Below are 21775 nucleotides of genomic sequence, written 5' to 3' on the forward strand. Positions count from 1 at the left end.
AATGTTCTCTCCATGGCTAACAGTAAAGTAGAGCTGATACGAAATGGCCCTTGAAATTTACAAACCCATTCACAGATAATGAGTTCAGGAAGAAATTTTAATTATTTGGGAGGAGGGGGGCAAAATGGATTCCAGTTTCCTCTTAAGAACAATAACAACAACTTTGCCTGGGAAAAATGTAGCTTTGGTGTTGCCTCTGGTGCTGGCAGAATAAGGGAAAGTCTCAGTGCCTGTCAGATTGTGGTCACTCTTTTCCTCACCTGAAATACCTCTGGAATCACACTACAGCTATGGCAAAACCTGCATTTTCCTAATAGGTTTCATTGACCCATAGACCTATGGAGTTGGAAGGGACTCTTGCATTCTCTTGCAAGAGTCTTCTCCAAATCCTCATGCTTGTTCCTCCTTTAACTGAATAGAGGAATCCTCATTGGAAGACAAACGAGAATGTACAGTCGGCCCTCCATTTCCACATATGCCTTAACCACGGATTCAAACATCTACAGCTTGAAAATATGTTTTGAAATGTCTAGATTCCCAAAAGCAAACTTTGATTTTGCCATTTTATATAAGAGACACCATTTTACTACCCACTGTATTTGGCTTGCACACCCATGGATTTCGGTATCCATGGCGGGGTGTGTGTGTCCTGGAACCAACCCCCAGCAGATATCATGGGCCCACTGTATGACCTCTAGTCCCTGTGATGGATGATGGAAGAGGGGAGAATGAGAAATGTGACCGTGGTGGTTCTAAAAGCTCTTGTATGGCAAGAGGGATGAACCTTGCCACTTTGCTCTCAGCTGGATTCCTCATTCTTCTTCCAACTCTGCCAGTGTAGACACTCAGACTGTCTTGATGTTGAACCTACTTCTAGGGCTCATCCAGCCTTAGCTTTGCTTGGAACATGACACTGGAACCTGGGTCCTTCAGCAAGGAAAGTGTCTCCTCTGCCTCCCAGCTGCTTAGTAGTTCTCTGGTCTTCCTTTATAGGGAAGGGAGTCAATGGCAGCAGGACTTACTTCCTGGAGGTGTGATGCCAAGACAAGCTCAGAGGAGAGATTGTTACTTGGCTGTAGTGTGGTTCTTGTATGACCACATGAATGGCCATATGCCAGCCAGCAGAGGGTCATGGAGGGGTGGGGGGGCACTAGCCATAGAGTCCTGAGATCATGCAACCCTGCTTTGATTCAATTGCCCTTTCCGTTAAAAAAAAGCAATCAGCTCCTGTACGTTCCCTGTCCTGCGCAAGATGAAGAAATGAATGCCACTTTTTCCTGTGCTAGGAAACAATTAGCACATTAAAAAGAGGTTGCTTAATTGTTTTTTCCTCTTTCCCCCCCCCCCCCCACCTTTGCAAGCTGCATTGTTTTGTAAGGCCTGGCAGGCACTGGAGGTGCTGCAATGCAGTCATTTCCTATCTAGGGCTTTCTCCAGATGCCCACAGTGCTGAAGGGCATGTGCTTCAAACAGGCATGCAGGAAGGATGTCTGTTGTTGGTCAGGAGAGCCAAATGCCTGTCCCTGGCACTGTTATCTTCCCCTTGCGTGACCTCCTGAGTGGAGGACACTCTTTCTCCTCAGTGCTTACAAAAGAAACGTGTTTGCATTCTAAATGTAGATGAGAAAATTAGGAGTAACAAACAGTGGTGAGATGGAGAAGGTTACCTTTGGGGATGACAGTTTCCAGAATCTGCCAGCCAAGCATGGACAGAAGCCATGTTGGTTGTGGGTACATGGACGTTCTAGTGCAAAATGTAACTTTTCAAAGCTTTACAAAGAAAGTGGAGAAAAGAGAGACATTGGTACTACATACCAAGGGCTCACCACAGAATGTCACATGTTTTGTCCTGTTTTTCACATGCATACACACAAACAGTATCGAAAACGGCTCAAATGGTGCAATCAATCATAGGAAAAGAGGAAGACTGTGCCCAAGTGGATTGGTTCAGTCAGGGAAGATTTGAGTAGGGCAGTTGATGGCTGAGGCTCTTGGAGGTTTCTCACTCATAAGGCTTCCAAATCTCCAAGTCAACTTGATGACAAATACAGTAACAACAAAGCCATGTTAGTCTTTTGCAGCAAACGTTTTCATGGATTCACTCTGAAATGAGCTGAGCCAGATTCATTCTCAGTTAACTGTGCGAGGGACTGCAATCTAAATCTTCCAGTTAGTTGAGGCAGATTGCATGATATCTACTTAAAGTTTGAGCATTCTGCACAGTTCCTAATGCTTTTATTTGTTAGCCTGGTCTATAACGCAGTCTTCCACCTCTGCACTCTTCCAAATTGCCTAAGCTTAAGGATAAGTCTCCTTTTCCAATGGGTTGCCATGTTTGTTTGTTTTTATTTCTAGAGGGTAAGTCTAATCCCTCCCCGCCTTTGTAGTACATTGGAGGAAAATTCTTTTATCAACTTTTCCCATGCTTGTAGTTTTCCAGAACTTGTCAAAAATAAGAGTGCTACCAAATGAGTCTCCTTGGTTATAAACCATGAAGTAAAATATGCTCCAAGGTACTGTTAAGCCAAAGAATCCAGGGGCTGTGGCCCTTTGAGCCTTGGCTCCACTATATCACAACAAGGGCCTCTTGCAGGCTCTTCCACACCAGAGGAAATAACCCATTTGGGGGTAGGGAGTCCATCTCTTAACCAGCCTTCGCTTCAAGAGATCCTATTTCAGTGAAGCATTTAATAGTGTGTTCAATCACATTTTGCTTTCAGCAACATGCTCCCTCAATCAAGAAAGCTAACAAGGTTTTTGCTCAGAGTTCAGTGTTGCTGCTTGGCTGATCTGCACCGTGGAAGGAAGGCAGGGAGCTCTTTGCAAGAAAGGAAAGGAATTGTGTGGGAGACAGAGATGGATTGGGCAGTAGTTCCTAAAACACGTGTCACTTGGGTATCAGGCAAGGGAAGGCCTGAAGATGTATTGTTCCAAGCTTGACATAAATCAGGAATTGCTGCCTAGGCAAGATAAATTGGGAAGAGTTAATGGAGAAGTAGCCAGGGAGAGATGGCCAGTTTCTGCCGACCATGGGGATCGAGGTGTCTCCATGTTTCCTTTCCGCCACACGAGGGCAGAATGCACTGCATGTAAAAGAGAGACCATTAGGCTCTCCACGGGTGAATGATGGTCCCTTCGTTCTGGTGAAAGGAGCATAGGCCAAGGTTTCGCTGAAACAACGCCACCATTGCTCCCAGAAATTCTCCTTTCCACTGTTGTCAACTTTGGTGGGCATTTTACAGAACAAGTGAGACCTGCAACTAAACATACCAGTGTGGAGTCCTTCTTCCAGGACTGCATTCCTTCAACCATGTCATACCCCATTCCATCCTCTGTTCCTTCACTCTTCCTGGTTTTCCACTTTGTAGGCCCAGCACGGCATAATGGTTTGAACGTTGGACTACAACGCTGCAGATCAGGGTTAGATTCCCCACTGGAGCATTTTAAAAAAAGCTCCAACGGGCAAGTCACACTCTTTCAGCCTTAGTGGATGGCAATGGCAAACCCCCTCTGAAGAAACTTGCCAGGAAAACCCTATGATAGATTCACCTTAAGGTCACCATAAGTCAAAAATGACTTGGAGGCACACCACAACAAGGCCTAAATATCCTAAAAGTACGAGGTCCCCTTTGATCTTGAAAGATAAGCAGGTATAGTCCTGGTTACAACTTGAAAGGAAATCCACCAACAAATCCCAGGTGCTGTAGGCTCTATTTCAAAGGAAGGGCTTGGCAAAACCATTTCTCAATAATTCTTGCCTAAGAAAACTCTATGAAATCCATGGGATTGCTGTAAGTCGACAGGTGACTTGAAGGCCCAGGGACACATACATATTCTGTGGGTATGAAGCATGCATGCTTTGTACTTATCTAGACAGTTTGAAAGGACATGTTCCCTAAAGACTACTTGTGGTGTTTTCAAGAACCTATAAAAGGAATGTGATTTGGAAGGAGATAAGAGTGGCATAGTCATTTTTTGTCAATTGTACACTACCTCTCATTGGAAAGGAGAAAGAAGAAACAGGCACTGTTTGGAAAGGAAAACAAGAAACTGGCACTGACTGTCTGTGTCAATGGGATAGTACACCCACTCATGACTTTAGTATGAATTTTAAAAGTGCTATCAGAGGCTCTGAAGCCTATCCCCAAAATAGGATTGGCACCTTGGATGGCTCATTGAAGTCTGCACAAAACCCCAGAGTGAATTTACCACCCTGCTGACATGGAAGCTACCGGCTGCCACTGACCAGTTCAGAATACTACACCGATCTTATAAGAATGAGCTTGTAGTTCAAAACTGGGCCTTGGCAGGCTTCCGGAAATAGCCTGGTGATGCAACCTTCCTTGAAATTGCTTTTGAAATTGAAATTGTTGGTAGTATACCCAGTGGCACCACTAAGGTTAGCGTCACGCGGTCCAGTAACTCATGGTGTCACACCCCCATTGGCCTCCTCCTATACTACACCATTCCTTAGGAATGTTTTTTGTGCTAATGTTACTCAAAATTGTTATTACTGTAAATCGCTTTGTTTGTTTTTAATGGTGCTGTTCTTTTAAATTGTAAGCTATTCTGAGTTCCAGTTTGGGGGGGGGGAGCGGGATACAAATATCATCATCATCATCATCATCATCATCACTGAATGTAATGGCAATAACTGTGATGTAAACAACTACCAAATTGAAATTATACCATTAAATTACAATATCATGCACACTGTCTTAAATGTATTTACATGTACATAGTTTCATGTCATTAAAGTGAACTTGTGGTAAGATGTGACATTTTTAAAAGACATTTTTTAAAAAGTTTTAAAATAAAAGTGGATTCATGGACTGGTGCAAGACAGGTGCTTTTCTGTTCTTATATCTTGTATTGGATTTTGCTTGCACACTTGTGGTAAGATGACCATGTCTTCTAGTATCTGTTGTCCCTTACAACTCTGTTTTTCTCTCTGTCTTGCAGAACGAAGAAAAAAAACAAGCCTCTGAACCTCAAGATCCACAACAGCGTGGGGAGCTGCGAAAACATTCCTGCCCAGCGCTCTCCTCTCCTTTCAGAACGGTCTCTGCGATCTTTCTTTGTTGGACATCCACCTTTCCTTCCTTCTACCCCTCCTGTCCACACAGATGGCACCTTCTCAACAAGTAAGCCAGGGGGGTTTGCTGGGATGGAAGGAAGCTGAATTTTAAAATATTACTTTTGGAGGGGGTACTGTAACTCCCCAAATCTGCAAGCTAGCAAGGCTATGTTGCCTCAGGAATTCTAGGAGGTCTAATCCAAAAGGTAACTTTGCCTAGCTCTGGAATGAAGATGGAGAGGATTGGTTGCAGCAGAGGTTTAGCAGCTGTGGCATCTTCAATTTCAGGTCTTGCTCACTTCATTCCACTTGGTGGAATGAAAGCAACACCATTATAAAGCTACAGATTTGTTCTTGGGGGGCAGGGGAGAAGAAAAGAATATGAAACAGTCTGAATGGTGACGCCTTTCTCACACGTCATGCCACCCTCCATCAGAGTGGGGCATTTTCAGAATGTTGACCAATCCACCCTCCCTTTGCATATGGCACTCTTGCCACTGGCTACGAAGCCTAGTGGTAGTGGCATTAATTAATATGGCATGCCGGGATGTGTACTTGCACGTGTGGCCTCTGTCAGTGTTGTCTGGCTTCTGCAATACATGTGTCATCCTTGTATCTTTCCTTGTCAATTTGTCGGAGAGAAAAACAGCCATGCAGCAAATGCCAACTAACAGGAGTGGATGTCCAGATGGAAGGGGGTCAGGACGTCAGCGTCGCTGTCTGCCATCAATACTAAGGTTTTCCTCCCAGCTCTTTCATTGACGTCGTTTGTGACACGGCATGCCCTGAATTGCCAAGCAAAGCTCCAACTCAGTGCCAGGGACAGGCTTTCACTCCCCAGCTAAATAGCAGTCCTAAAAACATAACGCTTGGGGGCCTTTCGGTTGTTGTCTGTTGAAATCTCTCCAGAAGCGAGCAGCCAGGCAGCACTGGCCTCCTCTTCTCCCAGAGGCTGTTGCTATATTTGTGGGCATGAGAGAAGTTTGTTTGCATTGTAGCTTCCTTGCTCCTTTTCCTGCGGTGCCTACAGCTAGCCTAAGACATTTTGCTGCCTGAGGCAAAGGAAAAGATGACTCCCTCCAATTCCAACTCAGATGCATACCAGACTAGCTAGCGGCAACCACTGGTTTCCAAGCCCAAGGTGCATGGAATCTGCAGTGGATTTTATTCCAGGTTTTAAAAGAACTGTCTAAGATGTCAAATCCTAGCCACAAAATAGGTTCAGCATCTTGGCTAGCTCCTTTAAAACTGGAAGAAAGCCTGGTGCCTATTCAGTGCAACCTCCAACATGGAAGCCCTTGCCCACTTCACAAACTAGCTATCTAGTAACTGAATCTTACAGCAACATTAGCGATGGGCAAGTCTTTTTCACCAGTCCCAAGGGTAGCAGAGTGATTTAGGTAGTCCATCATTCACCATCTGTCACATGATATGGCCATTTATGGCTGGGCCCAAGGCACTGAATTTAACATTTGAATGGAGGACCATAAGGCCAGATTTTCTTTGTTATGACTTTTTTGCTACAATTAAAGTGGCCTTTTTGGCAGTGGCTCTGAGGTTAGAGCACTCCCTTCTAGTGGGTAGGGAATTTCACTCCCTTCTCTCTCTGATCTTAAGACACTGGTGCTTCCCCCCCCCCCCCCAGCCGACTTCTGCGACTGTCTAAATTTGGCATTTTTTTCTTTTTCTATATGCTTCTTTGCTGTTCTCCTTTGGTTTTTTCCTGCTGCTGTATTTAATTAGTTTTCAGTTTCCTGTTGCGTTCTGTTCTTTGCCCCATTACCATTGTTCTTTTTTTTAAAAACCTGTCTTGGTCTTGATTGTTGTCTGTGTTTGAATTATGATTTTTTAAAATGGTGTAAGCTGTCTTGTAAATCTTTTCCGACCCACTGGCAGGATGCGAGCGTTGTAAAAATAAATTAGTTCATCAAACGTACGACACATACACAGGGCGTCATGTTTGACCTAACTGAGAATGAAGACCAGTCTCAAGCCTCTATGCAGAACATCTGACATGGAGGAAGAACCCTGTTCCGATGACCCAAGTTTCAAGTCTTCTAGCAGATTTGTTTTAGACTAACTGATCCTAAGGATCAGCCATGGGCAAAAAAGGGGTGGGAATCTTTACTGGAAGCACCTGAAAGAGTATCCCCATTCCCCCATAAAGGAAAGAGTAGCTATCTTGCCCATTGGTCTTTTTATGAGCCATCAGATCAAAACCCCTCCATACAGGATGTGGTTCCCAAACTTTGGTCCTCCAGCTGTTTTGGACTTCAAGTCCCAGAAATCCTAGCCAGCTTTGTACTTGTGCCACAACAAATTACCATTCCTAGAATTCCCTAGCGTTAAGCCGTGGCAGTTAAAGTGGGGTCAAACCAGATTATTTCTGCAGTGTGAATGCAGCCAAGGACTTCTGATTCCCACTCCTCAAGTCAGTTGAAGTTAACGCTGTATTTCCTGAAATGAAATGTCCCTCTCCATAACTTGTTTGCTATGTTATCCTGGAGCTAGCTATGATGGTCACCAAGAAACATAGAGACTGTTCACAGGACAGCAAATTCAACAGAGCTCAAATGAAGGAAAGAGGAATGCTAGCAATAAAAGAAAATTATCCCAATGCTTAACTAGTGTAATGTTGCTAAAGTGCTTTGACTATCTTTCCTGAAGAGCTTAAAAAGGGCTCTGTGGAAATTGGTGAGAGTCAGCTTCTGAAACCTTGCCGGAGTCTAGATGTGACAGTGGGAGGGAGAGAAGGGAGAATTCAAGGCACGGAGGGAGGGAAACCTGGGATGTTTCACGAAAGAAAATTGCATGCAAAACCATGAACGTGCAGATAAAATCAAAGCAGAAAGAATGGGAAAGTCTCAATACTTCCAGGGGCTTCTCATCCCCCCCACCCCCCCCACCCCCGGTCTGGATAAGCTCTATGCAATCTTGGCCAATGTTTTAAGTGTTAAAAAAAATACTGAAAATGGAAGAATGAAGGAGAAACATGTCATTCAAGGACAAAAATATCTTACAATTTTTCACGTGGTGTCTGTACAGGTCAAGGTACCCTTTCTCATCAAGGACTGGAAAATTTGCAGATTTTTTCTATAGTCCAACTCCATTTTGATCTGTGTCGTGTTGTACTAAATTATTACATTCCTATCAAATTACCTATTTGTTTTTTTAAGGGCTTGATTTCAGAAATAACACCGATGTATGTTTGTTTGTTTCATGTTGTTGTTGTTGCTGCTGTGTTCACCTCCTTTGACCCTTCTCTGAACATCAACTTCAAGGAGCCACCAAGTTGTCTGAGATAAACTGTTTTGTTGCAGCCTGGAACAACAGATCAGTAGGTTAAGAGCTGGGTGTGTATGAAACATCAGGGTGAGGTGCTTTGCTTAATGGCTAGACAACACTCTCCTGCATGGATCTATCTGACTCTTTCCCAGATCCCTGGTGGATTTGGTTGGCTTTCCCTTTGATTCTTTTGTCTAAGTGGTTTCCTGCTTTACTGGAACTCAGGAAGTCAACTTCCAGTAAAACATGCAGGCAGTCCAGCCTACACCAGCTAACAGAGAGTCACTGGATAAAGATGCCCATCCCTTCTAGCTCAGTGGTTTCCAAACTTTGATGCTCGAGATTTTTGGACTTCAACCTCCAGAAGCCCTAGCTAGCTTGATCAACAGCTAGGAATTTTGGGAGCTGAAGTCAAAAACATCAGAAGGAGCAGAGTTTGGGAATCACTGATTTAGCCAATGTTGTTTTTGCATGCCTCCAAGTTATAATTTGACTTATGAAATATTGATTGCATCATGAAGTGTACCTTTTATCAGAAACTATGCCTTGCATACAAATTTTATTGCCAAAGATTGTGGCAGTGTACCTTCAAGTCATTTCTGACTTGTGGTGACCCTAAGGTGAACCTATCACCTTGGGTGGTTGATTATAAGGTAAATACAGTCATCCCTCCATATTTGCGGATTTGATATTTGCGGATTTGATTATTCACGGATTTCATTAATATGTTCTCTCTAGGACTGTCTAGGTCCTCCAGTGCAACTCTGTGGTCAACTTTAACTAAAAGTTGCACTGAAAGACCATTTGTAGCTACTCCAATGCCATTCTATGGTCAGTGTATGTTGGACATTGACCACAGAGTTGCACTGAAGGACCTAGAGATTCCTAGAGAGGTGTTCTCTCAGGTAAAAACGGTGTTTTTGTTATTTGCGGCTTTTCCATATTCACGGGGCTCTTGTTCCCCTAACCCTAGCGAATATGGAGGGACAACTGTATAATGTTATGAACTGGTGTCTGTGTTTGACCCTGGCCTGCCCAGAAATATAAAAGGATGCACTTCTAGAAAAGTGAAGACAATTAAGCATCAGTATTACCAAATCTCATATTACACTTATGCGTAAACGAGTCCTATTCCAAATTTAACTGCCTTTCAGTACCTGCTTGTCTTAGGCTGCATCTGCACTGCAGAAATAATCTGGTTTGACCCTAACAGAGAGTCTGTGAACATCTAGAAGGCAATGCCATAATCACAAAAAGTCAACATGGGTTTCACAGAAACAAGTCATGCCAGACAAACCTAATCTCTTTCTTTGATAAAATTACCAGCTTGGTAGATGAAGGGAATGCTGTGGATATAGTATATCTTGATTTCAGTAAGGCCTTTGACAAAGTTCCCCATGACATTCTTGCAAACAAGCTTGTAAAATGTGGGCTAGACAAAGGAACTGTTAAATGGATCTGTAATTGGTTGACCGGCCGAACCCAAAGGGTGCTCAACAATGGCTCCTTTTCATCCTGGAGAAAAGTGACCAGTGGGGTCCCACAGGGCTCTGTCCTGGGCCCAGTGCTATTCAACATCTTTATCAATGACCTGGATGACAGAATTGGGAGCATACTTATCAAATTTGCAGATGACACCAAATTAGGGGGAATAGCTAATACTCCAGAGGACAGGATCAAGATTCAAAATGACCTGAATAGACTAGAAAGCTGGGCCAAAGCTAACAAAATGAAATTCAACACGGAGAAATGTAAGGTATTGCACTTAGGGCGGAAAAATAAAATGCACAGATATAGGATGGGTGACACCTGGCTGAATGAAAGTACATGTGAAAGGGATCTAGGAGTCCAAGTAGACCACAAGTTGAACATGAGTGAACAGTGTGATGCGGCAGCTAAAAAGGCCAATGCTATTTTAGGCTGCATCAATAGAAGTATAGTGTCTAGATCAAGAGAAGTAATAGTGCCACTGTATTCTGCTCTGGTCAGGCCCCACCTAGAATATTGTGTCCAGTTCTGGGCGCCACAATTCAGAAAGGACATTGAGAAACTGGAGCGTGTCCAAAGGAGGGCGACAAAAATGGTGAAAGGTCTGGAAACCATGCCCTATGAGGAACGACTTAGGGAGCTGGGGATGTTTAGCCTGGAGAAAAGAAGGTTAAGAGGTGATATGATCGCCCTGTTTAAATATTTGAAGGGATGTCATATTGAAGAGGGAGCAAGCTTGTTTTCTGCTGCTCCAGAGAACAGGACCCGGAACAATGGATGCAAGCTGCAGGAAAAGAGATTCCACCTGAACATTAGGAGGAACTTCCTGACAGTTAGGGCTGTTCAACAATGGAATGCACTCCCTCGGAGGGTGATAGAGTCTCCTTCCTTGGAGGTCTTTAAACAGAGGCTGGATGGCCATCTGTCAGGAATGCTTTGATTTGGATTTCCTGCATGGCAGGGGGTTGGACTGGATGGCCCTAGTGGTCTCTTCCAACTCTATGATTCTATGATTCTACTTTAACTGCCATGGCTCAATGCTATAGAATTCTGGAAGTGGTAGTTTGATTTGGCACCAGAACTTTTGGTGTCAAACCAGATTATTTCTGCAATGCAGATGCAGCCTTACATCTGCCGACTGGAGATAACAGCAGAAACTTTCAGCGAAAATGGGGAACCCCTATAGGACACATATAGCTTGCAGATGGAACGGTCTTCATCTGCAAGGTGGAGCTTTGATCTGATCCAACGGGGTCTGGCTTGCGTTTGGGGAGCCTCTAGCTGCACCTCGCATGGGGATTGTGTAGTTGAATTGCTGGCCACAGAAAACACTTTTCTGTGTGGCTTAATTCCAAGTACATCCCACTCTTTCCCAATTCACAACCAAGACTGATCTGTCCTGCCGAATGGATTGGAACCTGTTTTCTAATTGCACGGGATGAGGATTGTTGGGCTGTAGAGTGAGAGGCTTTCCTAGACAGACTTTCATCGCAGCACGATGGCAGGGAGAAACGGAGGGTTCTCTGGTACGGTGTCTGTGTCACAGCCCCGGCTGTTTGTTTGTGCTGCTCACGTCACCTACTTGGCCCTGCTCACTTTCAAGGAGCATGGGTGCCATTCAGGTCTCAGGCCTTGTTTTTGCACCTGTCTATCAATGGGCGACAGCCGTGGCTTGCAGGGCTTACTGGTGTGTCTTCTGTCAAAGGAGAAGAGGGAAATGCGTGACCCTCCTTTGGTCACCTTCTCCCTTCTGCCAGGCTGCTCATTTTCTCTGCCGCTGCTTCTGTCAAGGAAAGCTTTTTGACTCTAAAGAGAAAACTGTAATGTGCAGAGCCTGGAACTCTGTCTCAGCCTTTGGCCTCACTGCTGGGATTCTTATACTTTTGCTGCTGCTGATCAAACCATGGGGTTTACAGTTCTAAAATTGGAGGGCATCAGAGTTTGAGTTTCTTCCTTCCCAAAAAATGCCATGGAGGTATCTGGCTTCAGGGAAGCCTTTCCATTAATTCAGGGATAGAGCCATCATGGCATAGTGGTTTGAGTGTTGGCAGTGTGGCATTATCCATTGGTGCTTTCACTGTACCTTCATTGCTAGATGTTCATTAAAGGCCAGGACTGAGCAGCCTAGAATCCCTGGAATTACTATACTTTCCCTTAGAACCCTGAGATCCACCAATGAAAACTTCATGCAAAAGGCATGCACTTAGAATCAAGGCATTTTGCACCACGGGGATTTGTTTTGAGTCCCACAACTGAATGGAGTGCTCAAAAGTCTCCCATGCTATCTTCATTTCAACCATCTAGTTCTGAGTGGGGGTGAAGACATTTTGTTGATGCTGTTATTAAAAATGGAAATCCTGTTTGAACTATAGTAAATCACAAATAGATTTAGACCTCCCTCTGTTCACCTCTTGGGATATGACTGGTTTCCTTTGTGACAGATTTCCTTATTCATACGAGGAAAATGGACGCCTTAAAAGTGTAGTGCGATAATCTACAATGGCTATAGCTCCATTCCCCGTGGCTTAGAAAGGAGAGTCACAAATTAACTTGAAAAATCTCTCTGAAACCCATCGAGGCTCATCCATTCCAGCCTTGCCTTCTCCTTCCTCTCTTGGCACTGCACCGCAAACAGTAGGGGTATTGTTAATATTTGAGATCTTTCATCCATCATCTTTGTAATGAAAATAATTACCTGAAAATCACGGAGGGTCTCTCACTGCTTTGTTCGGAGGTTATGATTCCTGATACACTTTAATAATAATTTTTTGGCAATGAGCATGTTATAGAAAGTAATTAAATGCTGTAGCCATACTCCCTGCTCTGTAAAATAGCAGGATTTAATTGAGGCCAGCCAAAAGTTAGTGGAAATAAATCGTGGATGATAAAGCAGAGGTTTTAATTTAACTTCAGGTAAGTAACGGTAATTATCCCATGTGTTTGGTTCACAAAGGATGATGGGGAGAAAAGGGAAAGGGTGTCTCATTTGTATAATGTGATTTAGTGATGAGCAAATGGCATTTCTGAAAATAAAAGGTTCCCATTGTACTTGTTCAAACCAGATCCTGAGTGGTGTAAATTGTCCTTTTCCCAGAGCTTTCAGCAAATAACATTTATTCAACTCTTGGCTTTTGAAGCATTGATTTTCCAATGGACGTAATGCTCTTCAGTTTCCCAGGGGAAACAAGAGTTTCATGTTCACACAATATATAATTAATTTGTGGAAGTTACTGCTGAAAGATGTGGTGATGGCTGCTGGTTCAGATGGCCTTAAATGGGGAATTAGTTATTTATGTATTAGTTATATTTATATCCCTTCAGTAGGTTTGAGGTGGCATATATGATTTTCTTCTGTCAGACTGAAAATTCACTAGCCCCGTGGGGACCCAGATCTCTTAGGTTCCAGTCCAGCACTCAGACTACTACATCACACTCTCTTTCCAGTGCTTGACGTTGGTCAGGAGACCACTCCACTTTTTTGAGGTGGATATAACTGACTTTGCTTGATTATTTCTCTTTCTTCTCCCCCCACCACTTTATATAGTTTTTTTCTTCCCCCTCCTCCTCTTGGCCATCACTTTTAGCACTGTTGCCTTCAAGTTCTTTCCAACTTACGGCAACCTTAAGGCCATGAACCTATCTTGGTGGTTTCTTGGCAAGATTTGTTCAGAGGGGGCTTGCCATTACTGTCCCTGGAGGCTGAAAGCATGTGACTTGCCCAAGACATTTTGCTGTCTGAGGCAAAAGACACAATGGCGTTCCCCCCAACATTCGACATCTGGGAGCTATGGATGGGCTGGCAGCTGAACTTTCCGGCAGTGCTCCGAATGGGATAGGTTTCTCTCCCACACCTGAGGCAGCAGGCTAGTTTAGAGGCCTCAAGAAGAGTTGGGTGACATACACTAATGTATTGCCCAGCAGAAGGAAAGGTCCTGTAGAAGGGCTCAGCTTGCAATACGTGAGGCAGCTGCCTCACTTGGTCTAATGGTAGAGCTGGTCCTGCCTATTACCTACACCAAGACCACAGTCTTGAGCAGGATTATCCCTAGTATGGGGCAGCAGAGGCATCAGGTTTGCTGTTTTGGTGTCACTAGTGAAGAGTAGAGTATGTCCACTCCTTCCACCCCATGATTTCTAGATTTCAATGGGTAGGAAAGGGAAGCATGTGAATGCCTGCAAGATGTGGTGTATGTGCCCTTGTGTGTGTATGAGAGAGAGAGAGAATGGGGAGGGAGAGTGCCCTGAAAGTGTTGTGTGCCCTTTCTAAACTGTATTTATGTCATCTCCTTCATATTAGTTATTAAAAAGTGAGACCAGCTAAGCAGGTCTTTGGCAATCCTTTCTGCCAGCAGCTCTTTTTGTTCAAGCTCATGTGGGAGATGTTCTCTGAGTTGCTCCTCCTAAGCAGCAAAGGGAGAGCCAGTTTCCACACAGGAAGGCGCATGCAAATGTAACCTTCCGAAATGGCACACAATTAAAAACACCTCAACTGGCAATATTAAAATAGGATATGAAAGCAAACAGAGGCATTTCACAGCCTATATAAAAAAAAATACTCGGGAGTCTGTTTGCAGAAGGATTGATAGATATACCTAATAAACCCTGGGGTCATCAGTAGAGCCTGCTTGGTGGCTACAGGTGGCCAGATTTCAATGGCCCAGGCTTATATCCCTACTATGTGGTATTTTGGCCCAGGAAAGTCATACTTATTAATAATTTTGAATCTCTCTCTGCTGTGTCGGGTTGTCTTTTTATAAGTAGGCAGTCTCTAGAGCAAGTAATACATTTTGTTCATTATTGCATGCAGAAAAGAACATCACGGAAGGCTTTATTCCAGTTGGTCCCAAGCAAAGCGGGTAGGAAGAAATGTCGAGCATCTGGGCATCTAGAGGTTTTGTTGCAATGGAATAAAAACATGAGACTAACACTAGCGGATGTTCTGCCACAGCACAGGAAGAGTCTGTTTTAGGCCGAAGACCTCTGTGTATTTGAAGGGAGATGCACTGTTTCCCCAGCTTAACCATTCTCATTTGCGTGTTCCAATCTCTGTCTAAATATGGACAGACTTAGAGCAAACCCATGAGAGGGGCTTGGAAGAGCTGAAGTAAAACTTGGGATGCTTCCAAAAGGCACTGTGTTGTTTTTGAATAGCCAACCTTTACTGGCATTATTTTGATTCTGCGGTGCCTGCATATTATTCAGCAACACTGATCTTTCCATTCAGCAGAATAAGGCAGCCATCATAGAAGGGCAGGGGGACTAGATGTCCTAACTGCAAAGGAGGACAAAGCGCTGCAAAATGTAGAACTTGCAAGAAAAATGGAGGGCATGACCAAAGCCATGCATCTTAGTCATTCTGAAAAGGGAGGACACTAGGGAATTCCTCCTGGACAGAAGGCTGAAGTGTAGGACATGTCCCAGAAAAGGAGGACATCTGGTCACCCTGCAGATAGGGTGATACTGGGGACAGTTGGGTGTGCATAGACCCCAGAACAGGGGGGAGACTGAGAGCTAAGCCCCCTTGGAATGATCTGGGAAAACTGGGCCATCAAGATTCCTCCTATGTAGTTGAACAGCCAAAGGAACTATCAATAAGAAGTGTATTACGTGATCAAGCACTTAAGAAATATTAAGCAATCACTGAGCCCTCCCAGGAATGACAAAGGCCACCTACAATTATCCTCTGTAGGTCCAATTGGATTTTGTACATGGAATGGAGCAGGGCATCACACTGTCCTTTGCTTTGGGTTGCAAGATGTCTTTGACCAGCCCCGTTATCTAGTTCCTGAATAAAGGTACATGAGTCTGTCTGTGTGAAATTGCAAATGCAGTGCCTTAATTATTCACCCCCTTTGACTTTTCAATACTTTGTGGTCTGACAAGCCTCTGCACAGCTTTCCCCTGTTCTTATTTTAATAGCTCCTTAATCCTCATGATGCTGCATGTTTAGATATGTTCTCCAACAAATAGCTGTATTCAGTCTGTCACATGGCACTGGAATTGCATTCAGATAGATTCCATACATATGCGATTTCTGGACACAGTGAGTTACACCAGAGTTTATTTAGGTATGTCCTTGTGAAAACACAGGCTTGCAATTTGACATTACTCCTGGATTCAGCTCTGAACCTGGAGGCCCAGGTTTCAGTGGTGACCAGTCACTTTAACTGCTATGGCACAATGCTATGGAATTCTGGGATGTGTAGTATTGTGAGAAGTTTAGCCTTCTCTGTCAGAGAGCGCTGGTGCTACAACAGACTACAGATCACAGGATTCTATAACATGGTGCCATGGCAGTTAAAGCGTTATCAAACCATTATTTCTGCAGTGTGGATGCAGCTTTTGCTAGCCTAGTGGATCCTTACATTGGTGTAGTGGCCAACAGGAGTCTTGGAACTGGGTCTGTTCTAGTTGAGACTAACACCTGGATTTCAGCCTTTCTTTCCAAATCAAGACAATGTGATTGTCTGGATTAGTTTTCTCATTTTGTCTCTCACAGTTGAGGTCTACCTATGATGTCAATTACAGGCCTCTCTCATCTTTTTAAGTGGGCGAACTTGTACAATTGGTGGCTGACTAAATACTTTTTTGCCCCACTGTGTGTGTGTGTGTGTGTGTATATATATATATATATATAGAGAGAGAGAGAGAGATGCTGAAACAACATCATTGACACATAAAAAGCTAAACCATTCCACGTCAGAAAAATATTGAATCCCTCCCTTACTCATCTCCCTTTTTTCCTTCTTGATTTCTGTCTTGCAGATACACTCTCAGTACCTCGCTGGTCCCCCCAAATTCCCCGACGGGATCTAGGCAACTCAATCAAACACAGGTATGAGGTAGTAAAAGCCAAGATACGTTTTTAAATGTGTAAGACTAATGTTAATGTTAAGGGAGGTTGTGCTGCCAGGCTTGGAGAGTTTAGCGCCTTCAGTGCTTCTGACGTGGATCCAAACTATTTCTAATGAGAATGCCAGCTTTGTGTATGTATTTGTAGTGAAGTGACTACTAACCTCAGCTCAATACCCCTTCAGCTTCATGCTGAAAGCGAGTGTTCAGCCTGCCCACTAGCAGGGCTGGCCCTGGCTTCTATTCCCATTTGTTTCAGTACAAGTACTTTCCGTTGTATGATTGGGAACCTTTGTGTGATAAAAGAAAATTCCTAGTTGCCTGTAGGCTTCTGCCAGTGCTCAGACAAATGTGACTAGAAGCCTCCTCCACCACAGCCTTTCCTTCTTGACAATGAGAGGTTGTGGATGTGAGAAGCAAGGTTTGTGTGTCCCTCCTTGACAACATTTAAGAGGCATTTATTTTATTAAATAAAGCACAATGCCTGGATGCTCACATATCATTACTTTTGGCTGTCTCATATGGATGGATAAATGGATGGTAGCAGAAAATTCTTATCGTCCAGCATGAGCATTTGGAAAATGTTCACACAAGATCAGAGGTTTACTCTGGGAAGAGTAGTATAACAGGAATAACCACCTGTTTTGTATTCACGTTGTAATAACAGCTAGGAATGTGAAAATTTGTCAGGTTCAATTTCATTGCATTCCTCAGAATCCCATTCTCATCCTGTCCCAAGTTCCATTGACATTACTATGTATCTTGGTACACGCTTTTCCTCATGTATGGATTTTAATGTATTTTTCTGGATGTATTCATAATTTAACACATTTCCTGTATTTATGAAAGTGTGCTAGGGCACATTTTAAATAATAACGTTATATGTATTTTAGTGATGTGTATTTACTTCCATATAATTGAAAAGGAAAGGGAGAAAAGGGTGAAGTTCTTAATTTCCTTTTTACAATGGGAAACTGAAATATTTTGTTAATAGTCTTTTGTTAATAGTCTTACAGCCCATGAACCGAGTACATTTGTTAAAAAAATCTTGCTCAGTATGAATACCTTTTCCATTCCTATTGATAGTTTAGTTGACCTTCTGGTTGGATATAAGCTTTGTCAAATGGCCTAAAGTTGATTGACTGACTGAATTTCCAGTGTTCTTGTTTGCCATGAGCAAGCTAGGCATCGCAACATACTGTACACATTCAAAAGTCCCACTTGGGTTACAGAAGAATGGCAAGTGCTTATATCATCCGTTTGCATTGGCTTACTGAGCCTGAATCAATAAGCAATTCTAGGGCTCATGGTCTTGGCAACTGGGATACAAGGACTGGGGAGAGCAAAGAGCAATCTGATAGATTAAATAACAAAATGCTGCCATTCTGGGGGAAATAATTTTGCTTAGGACTTAGCAGAGGTCAATCTCTCTCTCTCTCACTGCAGGTTTTCCACCAAGTATTGGATGTCTCAGACATGTACCGTTTGTGGGAAAGGAATGTTGTTTGGACTGAAATGTAAAAACTGCAAGTATGTCTCCTTTTCTGTAGGTTTTATTCCTCCTCACCGAGCCACTATAGCTAATAGCTGCAGCTGGGTTCTGTTTTTCTTTGGCCATTAGTAGTTGTCCTTACTATTCCAATAGCCCAACCACAGCTCAGGGGTATGACATGCGGAGTATGATCCCCCCCCCCCCCAGATTTCCAAAGAGAAGAAAGAGGAGTTGGATTTATGCAGGATAGACTACTATTTGGGTAAATGAGGCAAGGATATATTTACAAAAACTAAACAATTAGGTTTGTATTCAAGATAACACAGAAAAGCCCCTAGACTGCGCTGTGGAAAAACTTGAATTTTGAGAATTGAGTTCTCTTCAGTTCTCCAAGTTAAATTTTAGATCTTGCTTCCACTGGTGTTGTCCAGTGCTGGACTTCAGTCAATTCTAGAGTCACAAGGTACTATTTCTGCACAGGCAATATCCTATTTTGATCTGGAAACCTCTATTCTGTAGCCTGTCCTGAGGTCAACTGGGGATCTTGATGGCTGAGCTATGAATTCAGATCACTCGTTTTCTGCTCTAAAACTCTTAACAGCTACATCCCCATATTGTCTCTCAAAGTGTTCCTGTCTCACATCTTTTAGGCTAAAGTGCCACAACAAATGCACCAAAGAGGCCCCACCTTGTCACCTGTTGATCATCCACCGTGGAGGTAAGAGCAGCATCCTCTATAGCAGGGGTAGGCAACCCTTTTGAGCCGGGGGCCGGGTTGCTGTCCCTCAGACAACTGGGGGGCCGAAGCCAAAAAATAAATAATTAATTTTTAAAAAAATTAATTAAATAAATCAACTGGGACAAATCTAGGACAAAATTTTCAAATGGAGGGCACTTTTTAAATAAAAATGGAGGACGTGAAAAAATTTGCTGATTTTTAAAAAAAATGTTAAGATAAATGCATGTTTCTGGGGCTTCTATAGACAATTGCCCCACCATGCCCCTCACGCAAGATGCCAAAGGCCCCGGCGGCAATTGGTGGCAGGACCGGGCTGGGGCTGGTCCCAAGGCCTCGCCGGGCCGCATCCGGCCCGCGGGCCGCAGGTTGCCTACCCCTGCTCTATAGTCTGAAGAGACTTGCTTCTTTTTCTTGTCTGTTTTCATGTGTGGCTTCTCATTTGTACTGGGTTTTTCACAAATTGCTGAACATAAAGATTAGTTTGACCGCCATTTTTTGTCTGGGGTTGACTCTAGGAGAAACGTTCCTCTCCCAACCCAGTCTATCTCCTAAAGACAGGGTGTTGGACCCTGGACTCATGACAGCAGTTGAATCCTCCAAGGAGATCTCACCAAGTTCTCATTGCTCCTGGGGCATGAAACATTTCTTCTCACCACACTGAAGAACAAGTGCCAGGAAGGTGGATTTCTGCTTGTGCTCCCTTCTCTGCAGGAGAGCACTTCATGCATATGGAGAGGAAGACTTATAGGCCCCAGAAGAGAGGCTTCTCTCACCAGGAACAGCTTTGCCTTTTCATTAAAGTGTTCCCCAAGCCAAAATGATTACCTGGAGGGAGGATGCTTGAAAATCTAGACTCAGAAATATGCATTTCATTTATCTCTAATGAGGCTGCCACTGTTTTCTGCTTGCTAAATACACCTTCACTGAGAATACTTGTATTTGCTAAATGCTTTTAATGAGCTGCTTATTGTGTCTAATCAGATGCCATCAGTGATAAGATTTAAAATACAAAGAGGAGACAGGTTTGTTCTTTAGTGGCTGGCATTTGTTGCTGGCCTGCTCCTTGGTTGCCAGAAGGGCAGCCATCAGCCATAATGACAGTGGAGAGGCTCTTGCAGATGGTTGGAGTCCCAGAATTGCTGCAGCTCCCCAAATGTCAGCCTTGAGGTATAGGGAACTATGGAATGCCCAATGAGTTTGTCATTGCTCACACAAACTTTTCTGTGCCTTTGATTTTTAGGGTAAGCCAAAGATTAGGCTTAGGTGGACAGAGTCTGCTGTAGAGGTTCACCAGTCCCCCATCCCTGAATGGTAAGATCTCTAAAGGGAGGCCAGGCTCAAGCAGGGGTCAAACTATCTCATGTGCAACTATACAAGCCATAGGAGAAGAAACCAGGTTCCAGCATGAATCTGGCTGAAAAGACAGAGAAGCAAATAGTTGGCATCTAGAGTCAGTTTCACAGTGAAGCCTGGAGCGCTCCAACAGCCTGTATTATGACCTGATCATTCAACATATTAATTAACCATCTGGAAAGGGCAGCCAACAAACAGTTGGCAAAAAAATGATTTGTGACGGGTAAGGTCATAACAAACTGCAAAAATATTACAACAACAATGTTTAAAAAAAGGAATCTTGTGCAACTATGGTATAGCAACCAAATGGTAGAGGGAATTTGGTTCTGCACTGATAAAGGGCAAAGAAAGAAAACATCGGGTGAAAAGCGTCCAAAATATGCATGTGCAATGGATACAATCCAAAATGCTTATCCTTCTCTGGAGGAGGTAAAAGAGGGAGATTATCTCCTCCTCCTACACATATTTTCAGTGCTTATTTACAATGTTTGTTATAGTCTGCATTAGTTTACATGAAGATAGCTGCTTAAATTCATGAGAGATTGGGATTAGTATCCTTGTGCTGTCCAAGAAGTACCACAGCCTCTAGATCTTGTGGCTCATACTATAAGCTAGCACCATGAAAATCCCACTTCTTTCTTTGCAAAGTCCTTGCAAATGAATGATCTCAGTTTTTATATGCCCTTTTCTCAGGAACCAAACTGATCAGAGAGAGTTATGCCTTAGTACTTACTAGGCCAGCCTTTTCAATCATGGAAGCTCAATTCTTGGACTATAATTCCAGTCATCTCCAGTTGGCATGACCCAGTTGCCAAGGATAATGAGAGCTGTATTCAAAACAATATCAAGGATTCAGGTTTGGGCAAGTCTGCACTGAGGCATTGATCCAATGTTGCGGTGGAGCTAAGTGTTGAGGAACTGGGGTAACAGAGTATCTTCTGTTTCTGCTTTGCTCTTCCTGGCCTGGGTTTTCTGTTCTCTCTCAGCTTTGCTGCAATCCTCACAATAGTTGAGGGCAGGGGGAATTAATTTTCTGAGTGACAGTATATTGTAAGCTGTCCTTGCTGTAATGCAAATGATTTTGTGGTACATTGGTCTTGAATAGGCAATTCAGATCCATTAGCTTAAACAAAACAATTTGACTCCTTATGGACGTGAAAATTGCTAGAACTGGTTTGTTTATATGGGCCAACACAGCTGCCTGGATTTTTGGACTTGCCTTGGGGTTGTGGCTGCAGGGACTATTGCGATGACATTGCTGTGTGGCTCCAGGCTATGTTTACAGTTCTTTAAAGAGATCTTGTGTCTAATTTCAGATGAAATGTACAAGCCTCAAGAAAGTTGCCCCCCAGCACATGTTGATTGACGCATGATGGGTTTAGAAATACAGCTAGGGCTTGTTTTGGTCTAACATAGCAGTGGGACAAGTTAGAGGGAAAGAAGGACTTTTATTCTGTGATACCAAAACATATCTTGCTTGCAGAAGGTC

The 21775-nt window shown here is 43.5% G+C and overlaps 1 protein-coding gene across 1 annotated transcript in view; it reads left to right on the forward strand.

The window, feature by feature from the left end:
* KSR2 (kinase suppressor of ras 2) overlaps positions 1-21775 on the forward strand; it is a 150764-nt gene that overhangs the window by 70890 nt on the left and 58099 nt on the right. Inside the window, 4 exon segments of the mRNA XM_042442189.1 lie at positions 4963-5144; positions 16616-16685; positions 18149-18232; positions 18845-18912. Coding sequence (XP_042298123.1) covers positions 4963-5144; positions 16616-16685; positions 18149-18232; positions 18845-18912 — 404 coding nt within the window.

The sequence above is a fragment of the Sceloporus undulatus genome, chromosome 10 (genome assembly GCF_019175285.1).
Source record: "Sceloporus undulatus isolate JIND9_A2432 ecotype Alabama chromosome 10, SceUnd_v1.1, whole genome shotgun sequence".
NCBI classification, from domain to species: domain Eukaryota; kingdom Metazoa; phylum Chordata; class Lepidosauria; order Squamata; family Phrynosomatidae; genus Sceloporus; species Sceloporus undulatus.